We start from the raw sequence: 18,610 nt of genomic DNA on the forward strand, positions 1-18,610 counted from the left end.
AAAAGTCACCTGCTACTCGATTTTCGGGCTGGATTTTTCAAACACCAGTGGGACCCTTTTATTTAGTGGTCCAGAGAACCACTGACCCTTAACTGACCACTTTCAATTTAATTTTTAAACTGACCTAGACAATTTTTAACTGGTCATTTGCCTAGTCACACCGCCTTTTCTATAATATTGGAACAGCTAGATTGGTTTTGGTTGCGAATAGATGAATCAAGGAACCTTGTACAAGTGTGTAGCCGAACAAGAATCACGGAATCTAACAGAATCAGGGAATCAAATAAGAATCAAAGTATCAAGAGTGGAATCACTGAATATTAAGGAATCATGGCGGAATCACGCAATCTGGCTAGAATCTAGAATCTTAGCAGAATCAAGAATCTTGATTCCAGATTCCTTCATTCGGAATCTCGTACACAATTCCTCAACGTGACGGACCCCTCGCATTGTATGATTTTTCTTAAATATCTGAATTTATGACTTTCAAGGATATAACAGGGTACGTGACGAATTTAATTTTTCAGACTAAAGTACACTTCACTTTAGGAAATATTGGAAACTTGTAGGTCATCCATCACACGGGACAGTTTTAAATGTAATTAATTGGGAATGTTTAGGCGGTGTTTTCAAAAATTTAATATTGTTTGTATGCAAGTACAGAATGTAAATTTTTGGGGGGGGGAAATACAAATTATTGGCTGTTACTGAACATCACAATGAATATTGTACCACGGGTTACATGCTGTCACATGGAGTAGTATAAGATAGGTTAGGTTAGGTGACAGGGGGTTCCCGGAAATAGACTGCTTTTGTTCTCCACCCAAAGCCCCGGTTTTTATCCCTCCTACGAATTTTTTTTGATATTAGTACATATTGAACTAATAAAACAGCTCTTCGTCAGTTTTACTTCGCCCAATTTTATTGTTTTCGTAACACATAAGTGTAAATTGAAATCCGGCCAATTTGGCGAGTTTTTCGATCGCACTTAGGGATTGCAATCCAGCAGGGTTTTCAATCCAGCTGGATTTTTGATGGACCGACATCAATCCAGCTGGATCCAACGCAGATCCAGCAATTTCTATATTTAAAAAAAACAAAAGAATTTTATCAAAAATGCCCAACAAGTTAGAAAGCCAAAATATCCCTTAAGTTTTCCATAGAGAACTAACCGGTGTTTTTTTTGAAAGGCGATACTAGCGGTACCTGGCTGTCGTACTGTACTAAATAGATATTAATAACAAACTTTCGGACTAGCCCAAATTCTGGCCACTATGTATAGATATTTGTATTTTATAGCCCAAAATGCAAAGACTTTTATGTTGAAATCTTAATAAAAGTAAAAAATATATTCCCACGAAATACATTTTTGGCCAGGCCGGTATTTACCACTATTTGCCACATTATTTTCCACCTAGTATTTACCACCTCGGAGCCCTAAAATCAACCTGTTAAAAATATAACTCCTGCTCGTATCCTGTTCGCAACTGTACTTTTAATTATATCACTTAATCTATAAATTACAAAAATCTTGCTGAATAAATAATATATATAATAAATAATATAGAATAAATTACGTTAATGAGTTCATAAAAACGTAAAGGTTGACGGACTTTTCCCAAAGTTGTTTGTATAAATATCGTTGCAACTAAATTTACCGTAACCCTAAGCACTCGGCCAGTCCCAAAAGTAAAAAAAAAAAAATTAGGAGTTGGAGCGAAGAAGCCCCATACATACAGAACACACACAACATTCTCTCATGTTTGAACACAAACACACAGTAAACAAAACATTACAAAAACACGAATTCGAATACAAACGTTCAAAAGCTGGTTTACACTAACAATTAATTAAAACCGTCGTTACGGTGGGCGTTAACGTTAAAAATATATCAGATGTAACGAGGATTTTAGCCATTACACCGGTTTTGCCCTGGTGAATCTTTTCTAAAGTTCATGAAACTGCCAACGCGGTGAATACACTTTGCCAACAGTCACACCAAAAAATGGTAAAACCCCTCCTCGGGAATTCTGTTACGGTAAAGTCTTATTAGAAGTAGGAGTTATAAAATATTAGTCTTGAAGTATTTTAAAGTATTAAATCAATCACGTTTGTATAATTTGTAACGCACGTGGGTTGGGGGTATCTATCTACAAAAACTAGTTAAGGAGATTCTTGTTCACATCTTGGAAGAATAAGGCAGACAATTACAAATAAACCAGACTATTGTAAATACTGGCAACTAGCTACATTTAATTAAATATTAAACCACATACATTAATACAAGAGGCCTTTTTTTAATCTTTTCTGGAAGTAAAATCTCACGAAACAAATGGTATTGATGGTCTTGTCTCACGCAGGGCAGTAGCGCACCTAGCAAAGCAGAAACGTTCACTTTTGTGACATTCGCGGCGCGCGAATCGCGATTCACGTGCCAATTATTTAAAAAATAATTACTTGCGAATCCCCATCGCTGGATCCAGCACCAAAAATGCGCAGGGTATTTTAGATTATTTCCAAGTGAAGAAAATTGAAGAAAGTGGAATGAGCATTTGGGAGAAAAATCTGGATTTAATGAGCTTTCCGGATTTTATTTGTAACTGTTAATTATGGAAAATACTCTGAAAGACCATTTGCCAAGCTGTCTGAATCAGATTTTTGTCCTCAAAGAATTTTAAACAAGGAAAGAAGGTTCTCAAAAAATGAACATTACCTCTTTCATCTTCTTTATGACCGTGAAATCAAAGGTTTGTCGAATAGTATCGAGCATTTGTCTCGTATGAGTGCTAACAAAAATCTTTCAGTTAGCTCGTTATAGTTAATCAAATGGAAAGCAATGATAAAGAGTTGGAAGCTGGTTTGACCGCTTACATGTAAAATGTGCGAGGCACTCAAGAGTATTGGTATAAGCGATGCGGTGAAGTGAAAACAATTTGTTTTATTATGGTCCACCTACGTGTCTTATAACTCTAAATACGATTAAATTGAGCTGTACGTTATCATTTGCGATCTTTTTACCCATCAAGGGAAAAAGGTTCTAAAATTCCAGTTGGTGAACTTTGCAGTAATGACCCAGTTGCCGTAACACGACATTTTCATAATAGGTTTCAAGCTGTTTGGCAAAATCTCATAATGAGTAAAGAAAACCCAGTTTTGGGGGAAGTTGAACATTTTTTTAGGGTAGAATATCAAAGTCGAGGTGCTCCTCATATTCATTTTATTTTATGGATACAAAACGCACCGAAAATTGGCGAAGCGCCTAATAAGGTCGATATGAACTTTATCCAAAAACATGCCACTTGCGCGTTGCCAAACAAGACTAAAAGCCCAACGTTGTACTATTTAGTATCCAAGTATCCATGGCACAAATGCAATCGAACTTGTTTGAGGAGGAAAAAATCAGGTGATAAGTTTATAACGCATTGTCGTTTCAAGTTTCCCAGAGAAGCTACTAGTATAGGTAAACTGAATGAAGTTGACACCACTATAAGACATCATGTCTCAGTTTTGTCTCTGGAACATCGTCGAAAAAGCTCTATTCGCTGGCTAGAACAAAGGCTGAAATACAAATTAATGACTATAATCCTGTATTGCTTAGGGCTTTCAAAGGAAACATGGACATTCAGTTTGTAGCGGATGATAAAATGGGTATTGCACGTGAAATTACTTCGTACATTACGAAAAAAGATAAATCTGACCAAGATAATTTGTGGAATGATTTGGCGAATAAAGTTGTTCGTAGCCTAAAAGCTATATCGGTACGAGAAATCGGCAGTTACCAGCCAGCTGATCGTTTAACACATCAGCATTTGTACGGAAAGTCAGGTAGTTTCGTATTCGTGAATACTGCTCCTAAAGAACACAGAAAGCGCTTACTTAAGCGATATAAAGATTTGCTATATTTGAAAGAGAATGAGCCCAAAAGCACCGATATTTCTATGAAACAACAAGTCAATGATATTTACCCTAATCGCTTTGACAGTCGAGAAAACACTTGTTTGTATGATTGGGCGAGATTCTACTATCGTGTGCCAACAAAACCGAACTCAAAAGGTCCTTCTGAAATATTAGAGTTAGAGAAAGGAGCTGGATTCGTGAAGCCTTTTCTAGTTCAACATACGAAATACGATCCACCTAAATCTGAATCATTACTAGCTGTATTGTACTCACGTGAAAATGTTTTCGAAAAAAATTATTTTGTACTACTTAAAAAATTATTGTAAAGAAATATAATTGGAGAAATATGTCTACGATTTTACTAAACAGTAAACCTAGTGGAAATAAATATAATTTTCGGTAATGTATTGTTAAATGTTCATTAATATAGTTTTGGTATGATAAGTGTCAATGTATGTTTTAAAATATTTATTTTCATTGTATATTTCTACGTTTAAATACGTTCATTTTAAATTGATTATCGTTTCTGCTCTTAGTTTTACACCAGAATCAAAACTATTTGATACATACTCTCGTAACAATAATTATAAATTCAAATTGATAACAAATTCATATTTAGTGTTTCGTAATTTGAATTGAACTTATAACCCACGAAATAATAAAATAAATATATTACATATAATATACAGGGTCTTTTTTTTGCTCGGAAAAGTGTTTTTTTCAAAAACTATTTATAGTACCGATTTCAAATTTGGAAGGTCAATTCTCTATGCCGGGGGACATCAGTTTGAGAAATTTGAGCGTTTTCGGTAATGTTTTTCACCAATTTTGAAAAATTATTTTTCGACCACTAGGTGCGAGATAAAAAATTTCTATTATAAAGTTGTAGGCCGTCATCGAAAACCCTTAAAAATTGTTCACTCGACGAAAAACAACTTATTTATCAGTGAAAATTCGAGCTTGAAAAATTTACAAGTTGGTGAAGCCAAATTACGATTGTTTGAAACGATAATTGAAAAGGGAACAAGTCTAATACAAACGTAGTAGAGTTTTCACACTTGAAAAAATGTACACGTTTGGTTTTTAAATGCAGATATTTTATTCACATAAATTTTTACAAAACATTTTCAATAATATCACCATTGGCTGCAACACAGGTTTGTGCGCGGACAATTAAGTTCTCAAACGCTTTCTCTACCATTTCTGGTGTGACGTCTCGGCAAGCACTGATTATTCGTCTAATGAGTTCCTCCCTAGTTTCAATGGGCGTGGCGTATACCTTTGCTTTAACGAATCCCCAGAGAAAATAATCCAGCGGTGTTAGGTCAGGTGACCTTGCTGGCCAATGCACTGGACCATTTCTCCCTATCCACCTTTCAGGAAACTCGTTGTTGAGGTGCTCAGTTACTTGCCGGGAAAAATGCGGAGGGGCGCCATCTTGCTGAAACCACAACTGACGTCTTTCAGCCAATGGAAGGTCGTCGATTGCGTCACTCAGTTCGTTCTGTAGAAAATGTAAATACCTTTGGCCGTTGAGGTTCGTCAGCAGGAAAAAGGGACCAATCAAACGGTTTCCAACAAGTCCAACCCAAACATTGACCCGTTCAAATTGAACCTGGTGATGATATTCAAAACCCCAATGTGGGTTGATGTCAGACCAAAGATGGCTGTTTTGATGATTAAAGGGCCCATCTCTAGAAAATGACGCTTCGTCGGAGAACAAAACATGGCGCAAAAATTGTCTATCTTCTTGGACAGCATTTAGTAACCAGTTGCTAAATTCATAACGTATTTGATGGTCTCCGTCAATTAGTCCTTGGTGGAGCGTAGCTCTGTATGGGTGATAGCGATTCTTACGAAGAATTTTCCACACACGATTTGCAGAACAAACCAAATCAGCAGCGGCGTTAGCGCAACTGTGACGAGGATATGCCACAAAGTACGCGAGTACATTGTTCTCGAAGTCTAAATCCGGTTGACCCAATCCGCGAAACCTAGGTTGCAAGTTACCAAATTGATTGAAATCGTGAATTGCTCGTCTTACTGTATTTACAGATGGTGCTCCATTTGGATGTCTTTCTGCGAAGATTTCAGTCACTCTTCTAAGGTTTAGCGCTGTTTCTCCATAGTAAATGGCAACTATCTCGGTACGCTCAGCTACTGAATAACGAGGCATTGTTCGAAATATTATCAAACACTGAAAATAATATCCCAAAGTTTTCCTTTAAATACCCAATGCATGTTTAGGATTGACCTATAGCCTCGTGTTTTTTAAATCCGGTCGTTTTTTTAACCAAAGTTTCAACTGGATTAGGTAATTCGGTTTCAATTATCGTTTCAAACAATCGTAATTTGGCTTCACCAACTTGTAAATTTTTCAAGCTCGAATTTTCACTGATAAATAAATTGTTTTTCGTCGAGTGAACAATTTTTAAGGGTTTTCGATGACGGCCTACAACTTTATAATAGAAATTTTTTATCTCGCACCTAGTGGTCGAAAAATAATTTTTCAAAATTGGTGAAAAACATTACCGAAAACGCTCCAATTTCTCAAACTGATGTCCCCCGGTATAGAGAATTGACCTTCCAAATTTGAAATCGGTACTATAAATAGTTTTTGAAAAAAAAACACTTTTCCGAGCAAAAAAAAAGACCCTGTATATATTATATATAAATATAATATATATATAATATATTTATAAAATATTACAAATAGAACATTTCAAGAAATAGGTGTGTATAGTTCTCAAAAAGGGACATATATTATAGGAAAAAGCTCAGCTACGCTGAGTAAAGAAGGTGACATATAGGTAGACCTGAGTCATTCGTTGCGGCCAAGAAGGGACAGGTATTTGAGTGGATAATAAATAGTTTTAAATGTAAATTAATTCCAATTCAGTTTTTTTGGGGTTACACACATACGTAATTTACGAGGTTACCGTATACCTTTAAAATTATGTAGTTTTTGACTATCGCCTTCTAGTGACCAACGCTGTATGTATATATCAAAACACACTAAAACTACATAACCGTAGTGGCAACCAAATTGTTTATTACCCGTAAACTGCGTATTTGATTAATGAAAAAAAGTGTTAACAAAGTGTACAACACCAATGTACAAATATCATCTTATGTATTGCTGTTTTCCCTTTCAGCCAATATATAGCGGCCATTTTTATTAACGATGCACAGTATTAGTTACATGTATATAGTACACAAACGACTATTTTATAATAATGGGTTTACTAATTGGAAGGATAAACTTTCAACGATTGTCTGTACACTATAAACACTTAAATTTTTAAGGTTTAATAAAGTTCGCGTTCGGTCTTGGGCGAGTACGCCACCGTTCTGAAAAACTTAGTTTTACAATATTTACGTGTAAAATAGAAAATATAAGTCTAATTTTGAAATATGTACTAAACAGTAGACAGTGCACTTTTCCACTAAGTAACCATAAAACAAGTTTTAATAAAAATTAATATTTAATCATAAATATATTTCACCAACTTACTTCATTATGGCCGCTATATATAGGCTGAAAAGGAAAACAGCAATACATAAGATGACATTTGTACATTGGTGTTGTACACTTTGTTAACACTTTTTTTTCCATTAATCAAATACGCGGTTTACGGGTAATAAACAATTGTGGTTGCCACTACGGTTATGTAGTTTTTAGTGTGTTTTGATATATACATACAGCGTCGGTCACTAGAAGGCGATAGTCAAAAACTACATAATTTTAAGGGTATACGGTAACCTCGAAAATTACGTATGTGTGTAACTCCAAAAAACTTAATTGGAATTAATTTGCATTTAAAACTATTAATTATCCACTCAAATACCTGTCCCTTCTTGGCCGCAACGAATGACACATATCACCTTCTTTACTCAGCGTAGCTGAGCTTTTTCCTATAATATACGTACACGAGACCTAACAGCTTTCCACCGTCTAAAAAAGTGTCGTAGGTAGAAGAAAACGTGGCCGCTAAGGAGACCCATAGCTCGAATAGCTTTCCGCGTAGTGTCCAGTCACAAGAGATTCGCCACCTGGTTGATAGGCGCAGTGAAATTCTGATAGAAGAAATTACCAAACGCAGATGCTATGGCTGAAGGGCATGACAACGGCCCAGACTGAGTTTCAAAAGACGATGGCGGAGGTAGCAGGGACTTCGATCGGACGAAGCTCCAAAAGCGCTTGGGATGAGTTGCCAGGGTATCATGTAAGCTTGAGACAAAGTGATCAGAAGCAATACGAGTCACTTTCCGAAGGGCATTACTAAAGGTCTTATATTTTGTCCAATCAGTATCTTTTGAGCTTCTGTTTGCCTCATTAAACAGTGCTCCCTTAACATGGCTCTCGTGTACAAGTTCACCCGTAATCCAGGGCGACCGTTTTTTACCGCGAAATTGAATAGATGGAACGTTATTGATAGTGAGCCCGGACTAGCGACGCGCGAACGTAGAGCGCTAACTGATGGGCCGTGAATCCTTTTAACAAATAGACTACACAAAGTTTTGTCCACTTTTGACCGCTGATACTGGACAAACTATACATGTAGAAGTTAGGGTTTAATGACATTGGACAATATTGCTCCTTTGATCAAGCTGAAAAACATGTTTCAATTTGAAAGAAATCTGTCGAAAGCCAAATCCCATTGAAGAAGTGCGATGTCCTTTGAAGAAATTTAAATACTTACCGATAGGTCTTCGAGCAAACAAAAAGACGCGAAACTCGGACCAAATAGATCTTCGAGTGATAAACTATATTAAATGAAATAGCCAGAAATTTCAACGGTAGACCAGAACTTTTCGTCCTATTTGGAACTCGTCAGTAAAGTGCGGGAAATCTGGTTTGCGACTATTACAAGAAAAACTAAGCCAAACATTAAAAATTTCAAAACGCGTGGCGTACCAACGGAAAGCTAAATGGGGGGGGGGGAGTGGTGGAGAATAGTTAATACGAAATGTTTAGTTAAAAGGAACCACCTATGGACTGTAATGCAGAGGAGACCCACGAAGGGTCGGAGTGTGCAATAACTGGTGGCTTTACCGCGGAGTCGGGGTCCGGCTCTTGTAACCCATACGGGCGGTGGCGCGCTGGGAGATGTAAGCTCCGTCCAAATGGTCCTATCTCCACCTCCGACTTCGGTCCGGTGTGGGCTGGTAACTGGACTTCGGCCCAGGCTAAAGGAGAGGGGCCGGGCAACCTGGCCGCCTCGGCGGATTTGGTAGCCTGCTGTGGGGCTGTGGGCCTCCGTATGAGGGCACGGCGGTCCTGTTTCCTGGCCTTTTAAATCTGACGCTTTTAATTCAGAGGTTGATAATAGTAGCGAATAAGTAATAGTCGCAAGCCAGATTTCGTGCACGGTACTGACGAGTTCCAAATAGGACGAAACCGGTCTACCGTTGGAAATTCTGGCTATTCTATTTATCACTCGAAGATCTATTCGGTCCGAGTTTCCCGTCTTTTTGTTTGCTCGAAGACCTATCGGTACGAGCTATTTGTAAGTACATGTATTTAAATTTCTTCAAATTTGTTTAGGTGTTAAATATATTCCGATATTTCGTAATTTGTTTAATAACTAACATGTTTTAAATATGTATCTATAAACCTGTCAAAATTCAAATATAACCTTTATCTTCGCGCGCATGTTTTTAAAAACCCAAAATAAAGGGGTAAGGCTAGTTCCCACTTGGCGGATTTTCGAGACGAATAAAATTTTCACGCAACGAAAAAAGACGCGTTTTTTCGGTCGCTGGTGAAGCGGTTCTCACTTAAGCGCGAAAATTTAAAACGCTGAAAACAACTCGTGCGGGTTTTTAGTAATGTTTTAGGCCTAACATAAAACATCAGTTCAAAATGAACCAAATGGATGTTCCTGTTGATAATTTCAATAAATAAACGATTCTTCTATTCGTGAAATAATTACCTTTACTTTAGTATCTTGGTCAAGTTGGCTGAGCCGCTTTTCTAAAGACCTAGGCTTAATAAGTGACGGACGGGAGCGGAACAAATCGAGGGAACGCGTTTTCTGATTGGCTGAAGCTTTTTATCGCCAAGGTGTGGACGTCAAAAAATAGAACATTCGCTAGATACCACGGAGACGCGACTTTAGCGGCGAATTTGAAAAAAATCGCCAATTTTATTCGCGAGCGTCAATTTTCAGCGCGAAAATAGTTTTTTTCGCTAAGTGGGAACTAGGCTTTAGTGTTATTTATGTTATTCTGTGATAAACACGTTTGGCGTTGTTATTCCTCTTGTAGCGATTTTACGGAACCCTTTATGTGAAATTTTGTGAGCCCAAGTTATCAGTATTTCACTTTTAATATTAAACACATCGTGGTGTTTACCTTTTTAATTATCGTTCGTGATGTAACTTTCGATTAAGTACGCGCAGTTTCAAACTTCAGCGAATTGGTTTTAAGCGACCTATTTTTCAGTCGGTAGGCCATCCCCTCTTTGTGATTTCCCAAGCTATTCCTTTACATTTTGGTGCCGAAACCGCATATCAAAATCGAATTTGACGGTAATTAGAAGCGATTCGTGATCAGCGCGAACTGATAAACTTCCATCATGTCGGCAAATGCCACAGTCCTCTCGAGATTGCGCAAGAAGAGAGGTATCATAAGAGAGGGGGATGTCTATCCGGTGATTGAGAGCTTGGCTCCCTCCGTTCTCCCGTTCACCCGCGCCTCTCCCCCATCTCAATCACCAGAATTTCTATTCACCAGAATTTCTAATCACCAGAATTTCCAATCACCAGAATTTCCAATCACCAGAATTTCCAATCACCAGAATTTCCAATCACCAGAATTTCCAATCACCAGAATTTCCAATCACCAGAATTTCCAATCACCAGAATTTCCAATCACCAGAATTTCCAATCACCAGAATTTCCAATCACCAGAATTTCCAATCACCAGAATTTCTAATCACCAGAATTTCTAATCACCAGAATTTCTAATCACCAGATTCTCCCGTTCACGGGTTGCTTTCCCCCAACCCCCATTCACTGGATACTTTATCTCTCGTTCACCAGCTCCTTTCCCCCATTGCTTTCACCCCTTCTAATCACCAGTTGCTTTCCCCCATCCCCATTCTCCAAAATTAGTTTTCCTCGCGCAGATATCTGGAGATTAGATTTTTTACCCGTTTGCTTATCGCTTCAGAACCCCTTAATTTTCTAATCTCTAGGTAATAAAAACAAGTTATTTACATTTAATTTTTTATTTTAGAACTTTGTTTTACATGTTAGTAGGTACTATCAGATATTCCATTAGATGGTTATCTTGTACATTACACAATTAAAACAAATTAAAGTAGTTAAGTTTACAGGCATTTAAATGGGGTGAAACGATCTCCTGCAACTTAATTTAATTTAATTAAAAGTTCTAACTCACGTATTTGTAGTGTTTAGCAACAGTATCGTCTGACATCCGAGGGACAGTCACAAACGTCTTCTTCTGGTACAGGTGAGAAGCTTTTGTCAGAGACCGTAGTTGCTTTTGGCATCGGGGGAATGTCCCATTCTAGCGAAAGGTACTTTTTTTCCGATGGTGAATTATCCCTAGCCGGACAGTTTGGAAAGAATCTAGCATGTTCAAGTTCTGGTACGTCTCCTGATTCCCATCCTTCTAATACGCCGTGGCACTTGTAACATCGTACTTCATCGCCCCGCTGAATATAGTAGAATCCAGCCTTCGCTAGTTGTTCCTTAGTAACGTGCGGATTTCTCCAGTGACGAAAAGTTTCAAGTCGATACGCTTCGATGTCCATACTGTAAACTGATAGTTTCTATAAGCTATTGTCAACATTCTTAAGCCTAAATTTCAATAAATGTTTTTCTATTTATTTTGGTTAGACTCTATGACTATTTGACTAGAATCTAAGTCTATTTACTTCAATTTAAACAAGGCCTAATTTCCCTCTACAGTAAAATAATAAAGTCACTTACTTTTACGGAAATCCTGAAGCCTTTGCCAGTAAATAGAGTCGAGAAGGCGGGGAACGGAGCGCGAAAATCTACGTGTCTCTTCTCGATGAGGTCCAGGAACTAAAAGAACGTTGAGTCGTATATCTAGAGATCAAATAACACTCGAAACTTCAAGTAAATCCTGATTTCTCATTGGCTGAAACCAATTGACGTCACGGGAGAATGTAAAATGTAACCAAAAATAGAGGTTACTGCTCATCGGTTAGCGGAGAATGTAAAATGTAACCAAAAATAGAGGTTACTGCTCATCGGTTAGCGATAAAAAATTCGTCACGTGTTAAATTAGGCAAATTAGAATAGCTGAAAATACATTGCGCTTACTTCGCACTAATTTACTTCTGATACAACTTTGATAAAAATTAATCCTGTTTCGGGGCTGTAGCTTGGCTCCCTCTGTTCCCCCGTTCCTCCCCCACCCGCGCCTCTCCCCCATCTCAATCACAAGAATTTCTAATCACCAGATTCTCCCGTTCACGGGTTGCTTTCCCCCAACCCCCATTCACTGGATACTTTATCTCTCGTTCACCAGCTCCTTTCCCCCATTGCTTTCACCCCTTCTAATCACCAGTTGCTTTCCCCCATCCCCATTCTCCAGAATTTGTTTTGCTCGCGCAGATATCTGGAGAATAGATTTTTACCCGTTTGCTTATCGCTTCAGAACTCCTTAATTTCTAATCTCTAGGCAATAATAACAAGTTATTTTCAATTTAATTAATTTTTTATTTTATTTTAGAACTTTGTTTACATGTTAGTAGGTACTATCAGATATTCCATTAGATGGTTATCTTGTGCATTACACAATGAAAACAAATTAAAGTAGCTAAGTTTACAGGTTAATTGATTATCTACGAGTAAATTAGTAAAATCTTGTAGTACTTCCGAGGGTGATTTAAAACAGCCAAAATAAGATTTTACTTGATGGTACGAATTAAATTGATCAGGGTACAAAAATAAACCCTCGAAAGGTTTTCCATATAATAATTCGTGAATTTTTTTAAGGTTTTTAACAATAGCTAAGTACATGCATTCGATAACATTTTTATGTTCGTTTAAAAGATTTATTTGAAACTCACCGATTTCGCGAGCTCCCAGATCCAGAACATGACCGTAGGCAGAGTTCAATTTGATGTTGTTGGTAGTGGCGACGACGGATACGTTGTTGTCGTGATAGTCGATGATGTTGTGGGTTAGAGACGATGCTCCGGTTTGCGTAGCGGCGAAAAGCTCTCCCCAAAGAGAGAGTAGATTGGTGAAAGCTTCGGAGGTCAGGAACAGAATATTTTCGTTCGATTTTTTGAAGAAGAGAACTTGTAATTTTGATCCGTCGAAACCAAAAGAAATGTAGACTGATCCTCCTAACGTGATTTTTATGTTGATACGTCTTTCTTGGCCCCTGCGTTTGGATACGGTATGCGTCTCGGCTATAGAAAATGAAAATGTTAAGCCTTTGTCTATTGAAATAGTAATAGTATTAATAAAATAATGCTTACCAATAGATCGTTTTTCCATGTTTACGGTAGATGAGGATGCACTTCTTTTCAGTTCAGAGTCTCAGAGAGAAATGACGCAGTTCCTATCTTGTTGAGATTAATTCATCACGTGATCTAAACTTCAAATAACCCTCAAATTCTATCGGCTCTCTCTCTCTCTCTCTGAGATAACAGTTCTAGACACTCGAAATTAAACCGTCCCGTGCTCGAAACTGCCTCTAATTATTCCCATTGACGTCACATATTAATCCACTTGGAAGAAGAAAAAAACCCATTGTAGTTTCCTCTCGAGAGCTTGTGATGCAATCATATCCTAGAAAACAATACAATTAATAGAAATTAACATAAAATTAGTATACTTTTAATACCATTTTGTGAACTACAGTGAAAAAAGTTACAATTTTACGGTAGAAACGTTTTCAAAATACCACAAAATGAACTCAAATAAGAAAATTGTAATTAAAATAATCACTACGGCTATAATTTTAGAAGGTTGTTTCAGGACGGTGATTATGGCAGATGTTTGTACTTCAGTGTCCATATCGGAAATGAAGTTAAATGGAATATTTTGCGGAAATAAGTATAAATTTTAGCATAACCCTAATATATTCTCGAGAACTGAACAAGTTCTTTGGGAATAAGAGATAAGCTTACTATCTTCCCCTAGGCACTATATAAGGGGGGTGCCTGAACCGGGGGAACGTCACTCTATTGTTGTTCTTTGTGCGTCTAGTACCAGGATTTTTGAAGCGCGCTCTCTCTCTCTACGTAAGTTTATTTTGATTTTTTTTTATCGTAATTTTTTGAATAAGGTTTAAGTAAATCGGCATTAAAATGAAAGGTGTACAATACCCAGAAATTAATTTAGTTGATACCCCGGAAATGATTATAATCGACTCCCCTGAATTGATTGATATAACTGATAACGAGCTCCCGGAAGTACCCATAGTAACTTTACCCAATTCTCCAGAAATGGAAATAATAGATTTAACTGATACCCAAGACCCTACCCTTTCCTTAACTACAGTAACTGATTCGCAATTGGAACGTTTAAAAGAAATGACAATGGTACGAGATTATCTTAGAGAATATCAACTAACCCATCAAATCTGTTCGCCCCCTATCGATAATTTACCTTCACCCCTTTTAAGACCTAGTTCTATTCCACCTGACGAAGTACGTTTTTCGCCCTCGTATACGCCTATGGATGCTCCCTCACCCTTTCTAGAATCAGATGACACATGTCACTCTTTATCTTTGGAAGATAATTTTATCATGTCGTCCCTCAGTACGGACAGCATTCAGCGCTTAGCTGAGAACGTACAATTTTCATTTGTACGCTAGTACTCGAAGGGAGATAACCATGCAATTTATTCATCCGTTTAATTGCGTAACGGCAGGCCCGAGTCAGAGTGGCAAAAGCTATTTAATTGAATCTATAATTAATCACGAAGAAGAAATGTTTGTTCCGGGTTTCAAAGAAATACATTGGTATTACGGAGAATGGCAAGCTCTATACGATAAAATGAAGCACAGGGTAGTTTTTAAAGAAGGATTGCCTGTTTTATCTGATTATGACGGAAAAGATCCTATATTATTAGTTATCGACGACCAGATGAGCGAGAGTAAAGGTCAAATTGGTGATTTATTCGTGAAAGGGACCCATCACCGTTCTCTAAGCGTTATTTTTATTACACAGAACTTATTCCATCAATCAAAAGATAGCAGATCCATTTCCCTGAATTCGCATTACATAATTTTATTGAAAAGCCCCCGAGACCGTCAGCAAGTGGCTTATCTCGCTAGACAAATGTTCCCTGATAAGTGGCGTTTTGTAGTTGACGCTTACGAAGACGCGACTTCGAGACCTCACGGTTACCTAGTATTCAATTTAACTCAAACTTGTCCCGAAGATCAAAGAGTCTTGACTAATATTTTACCGGGAGAAACGTGCTACGGTTATCTCCCTAAATAAATAAATAGAACTTACATTTCGTAACTTCAATCAGTTATGAATCATGTCTCGTAGAGTACGTATCGAGAGAGACGCTCTCCGATATCTCGGTCGTTGCAAACCCGTTCAAAGAAAAGCCATTTTAGCTAAAGCCGACAAATCCCTCATAGACGCTATCAGTGAATGTATTCATAACACTTTAATTGGTAACGTAAAACTATCAAATACCCAAAAAACCAGGTTATCTCGTCATAAAAATACCCTTCGAAAACTAGCTAGTAAGCGGGTAGCTTGGAAAAGTAAAAAGAAATTGTTAGTTCAGTCTGGGGGCGGATTTTTCTCGTTTCTTCTACCCGTCGTTTCAACCCTTCTTGGTTCTATATTTGGTAGTAAACAATGAAACACGCCAGAAAAATGATTCTCGTCCCTAGCGGCGTTTTAAAGCCAGACCCGTTCCCGCACCCCCTCGCTCTGACAGTCTCTGAATTAGACGTTAAGATGGACCAAATATTAAATATGAAAGATTTAGACGACGCCTCGAAATGGATTTTATACGAACAAGCTTTAATGACACACGGAAATCTACGTAAGCAAGCCTCGGCTCCTAAAGAAATCGAAATTGCCCCCGCATTCGACTCGCTAAGTAGGGACTGGATAGACGATTTGCCTTTGATATATTACCAAAAAGCGCAAAGCATGGTGGATCAGTTGGAAACTGTACCCGAAAGAATACGGTGGGATGAAAACGGGGAGCTCGTAATAAACGGTCGACCTATTAAAGGTTCCAATATTAGCGAAATTACCAAAGCGTATTTAAATCCTAAAACCCACCCAAAACCTATCGGATATTTCGCGTTTATTTCCAATTTAACCCAATTTAACTCTTCACCGGCAATCCAAGGCTTTCCCTCCCCGCTAGCTCCGAGAACCCGACAACGACGTTCTCCCGTTAAGCGCGAGTATCCGGTTCCTCAAAGTGGGCGTGCGCGCAGGACAGATAAGCCCCGCCCCACTCGTAGCCTCGACCGAGATCACTCCTCCACGTCCGACTCTTCTCTTCACTCTTATAAACAAACAAGGAGTCGCGCGCAAAAGTCTAAAGTATGGGCGAAGCTATTTTAGAAAAAATATATTTTAACCCGAAGCATCCGGCTTCTTTCGGAGGCGCTGAAAGGTTATTCCAGTCCGTAAAGTCTCACGGCTTAAGTAGGGAAACTGTAGAAAAATGGTTAAGAGGAATCGACGCTTTTACGATGCATAGGCCGAAATATAAAAAGTTTCAACGAAATAAAATAGTAATTAGTAATATAAGGGAACAATACCAGGCTGATATTAACGATATGCGCTCGTTAGAGGCAGATAATGACGGATACAAATACATTTTAACAATTATAGACTGTTTTAGTAGAAAAGCGTGGGGGTTACCTCTTAAAACTAAATCGGGGAAAGAGGTTTTGAAAAATATAAAAATTGTTTTTAAAGACGGAATTCCAGATAAATTTCAATCGGACAAGGGCACGGAATTTAGGAATAAAGAAGTACAAGGATATTTCAAAAAGAATAAAGTTAAATTTTTTAGTACCGAAAATGACGAAATAAAAGCCTCTATCGTAGAAAGGTTTAATAGAACGTTAAAAACAAAAATGTATAGATATTTTACCCATCACTCCACAAATAGATATTTGGAAGTCTTACAGGACTTGGTCGAAGCGTACAATTCCTCTTATCATAGCTCAATTAAAATGGCCCCTAATGACGTTTCGGAAAATAACGTATTACGTGTGTACAATAATATCTACTCTAAATATTATGTCGAGAAACTGAAAATGAAACCGCAATTCCAAGTAGGGGATTTGGTTAGAATAAATACAACTAAAATGATATTTCAAAAGGGTTTCGAAGCTAATTATACCGAAGAAATATTTAAAGTCGTAGCTATAGTTAAAAGACATCCTCCCGTTTATAAAATAAAAGACCTATCAGAAATCGATATAAAAGGGACGTTCTATTCGAGAGAGCTTCAAAAGGTCAGTGCGCCTCGTTCGTTCAAGTTAAACAAGATTTTACGTCAGAGAACTAAAAACGGAGTAAAACAATTGTACGTTAGTTGGCTAGGATATCCTCCATCGTTTAATAGTTGGGTTAATCAAGATGACGTCTGGGATTTACATAACTCTTCCTAGTAATACTAGAGATAAGAATAAGAATAATTCAGAAAATACTCTAGCCTCGTATTCTACAACGTTGGCCAAACCCATTAGTTTACGCGGAGATTGGGAAATTGCTCTGGTAGAAATTATTTATCCTTTATCTTTTTATAACGTAAGTGAGCCAATGGGATGTGGAATAGAAATTAAGGAATTACTATCGAAACCTCCAGCCCACATAGTAGATTACAAATATACCTACGACTTCCGCGAGATACCTCAGGGCTACTACAAAAATCCTCATGAACTTTTGGCCGTACTTAATGAAAGTATTAAAAGTTTGAACCTTGATTTAAAGGAAAGCGCTAATTCAGAGTTCGATAATGATTCATTAGGAAAATTTGAATATAGTTTAGAAAGTGGACACGTACAATACACTTCCTATAGTAAACATTATTATCAACTCGAGTTAACGCCAAAGTTGAGGAAAATTTTAGGATTTAGAGATAATGTTACTGATATTTCACCTAAGGTAGCATTCAGATCAGATTCCCCTATGCAATTAAACTTATTCATCCCCGATCTTATGTTCGTGTATTCCGATTTGGTAGGAAATGAAATGGTTGGGGATACATTAGCCCCCCTTTTGCGAACAATTGTTGTAGACCAAAACGCCCCCAATGGATCAACCGTTTCAAAAACTTTCGATTCTCCGCATTACCTTAAACTGAGTAGAAATTATTTTGACTGTATCGACATTAATATAAGAACTAGTTTAGGTGAATTCGTGCCATTTCAGTTTGGTTCAGTCACGTGTAAAGTACATTTACGACGAGCTCAGTAAAAAAAAAAGAATGGCTTATCAGTACGTTGATAGAAATTGTCCCTACATGCAATATTATTTAAATCAGGCGGGGGGCGGAGTAGATTTACCTTATTTCTCTGGGTTTGCGGGACAAAAAGGACACGGAATTGGTAGCTTTTTTTCTGGGCTAGCTAGGTTTGTATTCCCATTCCTAAAACAGTCTGCCAAATACGTGGGAAAAAGGGCTCTTTCTACAGGAAAGAAAGTACTCGGAGACGTCTTGCAAGGTCAGGACTTAAAAACGTCAGCCAATAAAC

The 18,610-nt window shown here is 37.7% G+C and overlaps 1 protein-coding gene across 1 annotated transcript; it reads right to left on the reverse strand.

Moving 5' to 3' along the window:
• Positions 1 to 12,645: 12,645 nt before the first annotated feature.
• LOC149945959 (uncharacterized) lies at positions 12,646 to 13,439 on the reverse strand. The gene is made up of 3 exons (XM_090170676.1): positions 13,388 to 13,439; positions 12,706 to 13,318; positions 12,646 to 12,655 (listed from the first exon to the last, which is right to left on the reverse strand). The coding sequence occupies exons 1-3, from the start codon at positions 13,404 to 13,406 to the stop codon at positions 12,646 to 12,648; spliced, it is 642 nt and encodes a 213-aa protein (XP_090026802.1). The 5' UTR covers positions 13,407 to 13,439.
• Positions 13,440 to 18,610: the final 5,171 nt, after the last annotated feature.

The sequence above is a fragment of the Leiobunum rupestre genome, chromosome 4 (assembly GCF_980474605.1).
Source record: "Leiobunum rupestre chromosome 4, qqLeiRupe1.1.hap1, whole genome shotgun sequence".
NCBI classification, from domain to species: Eukaryota; Metazoa; Arthropoda; class Arachnida; order Opiliones; family Sclerosomatidae; genus Leiobunum; species Leiobunum rupestre.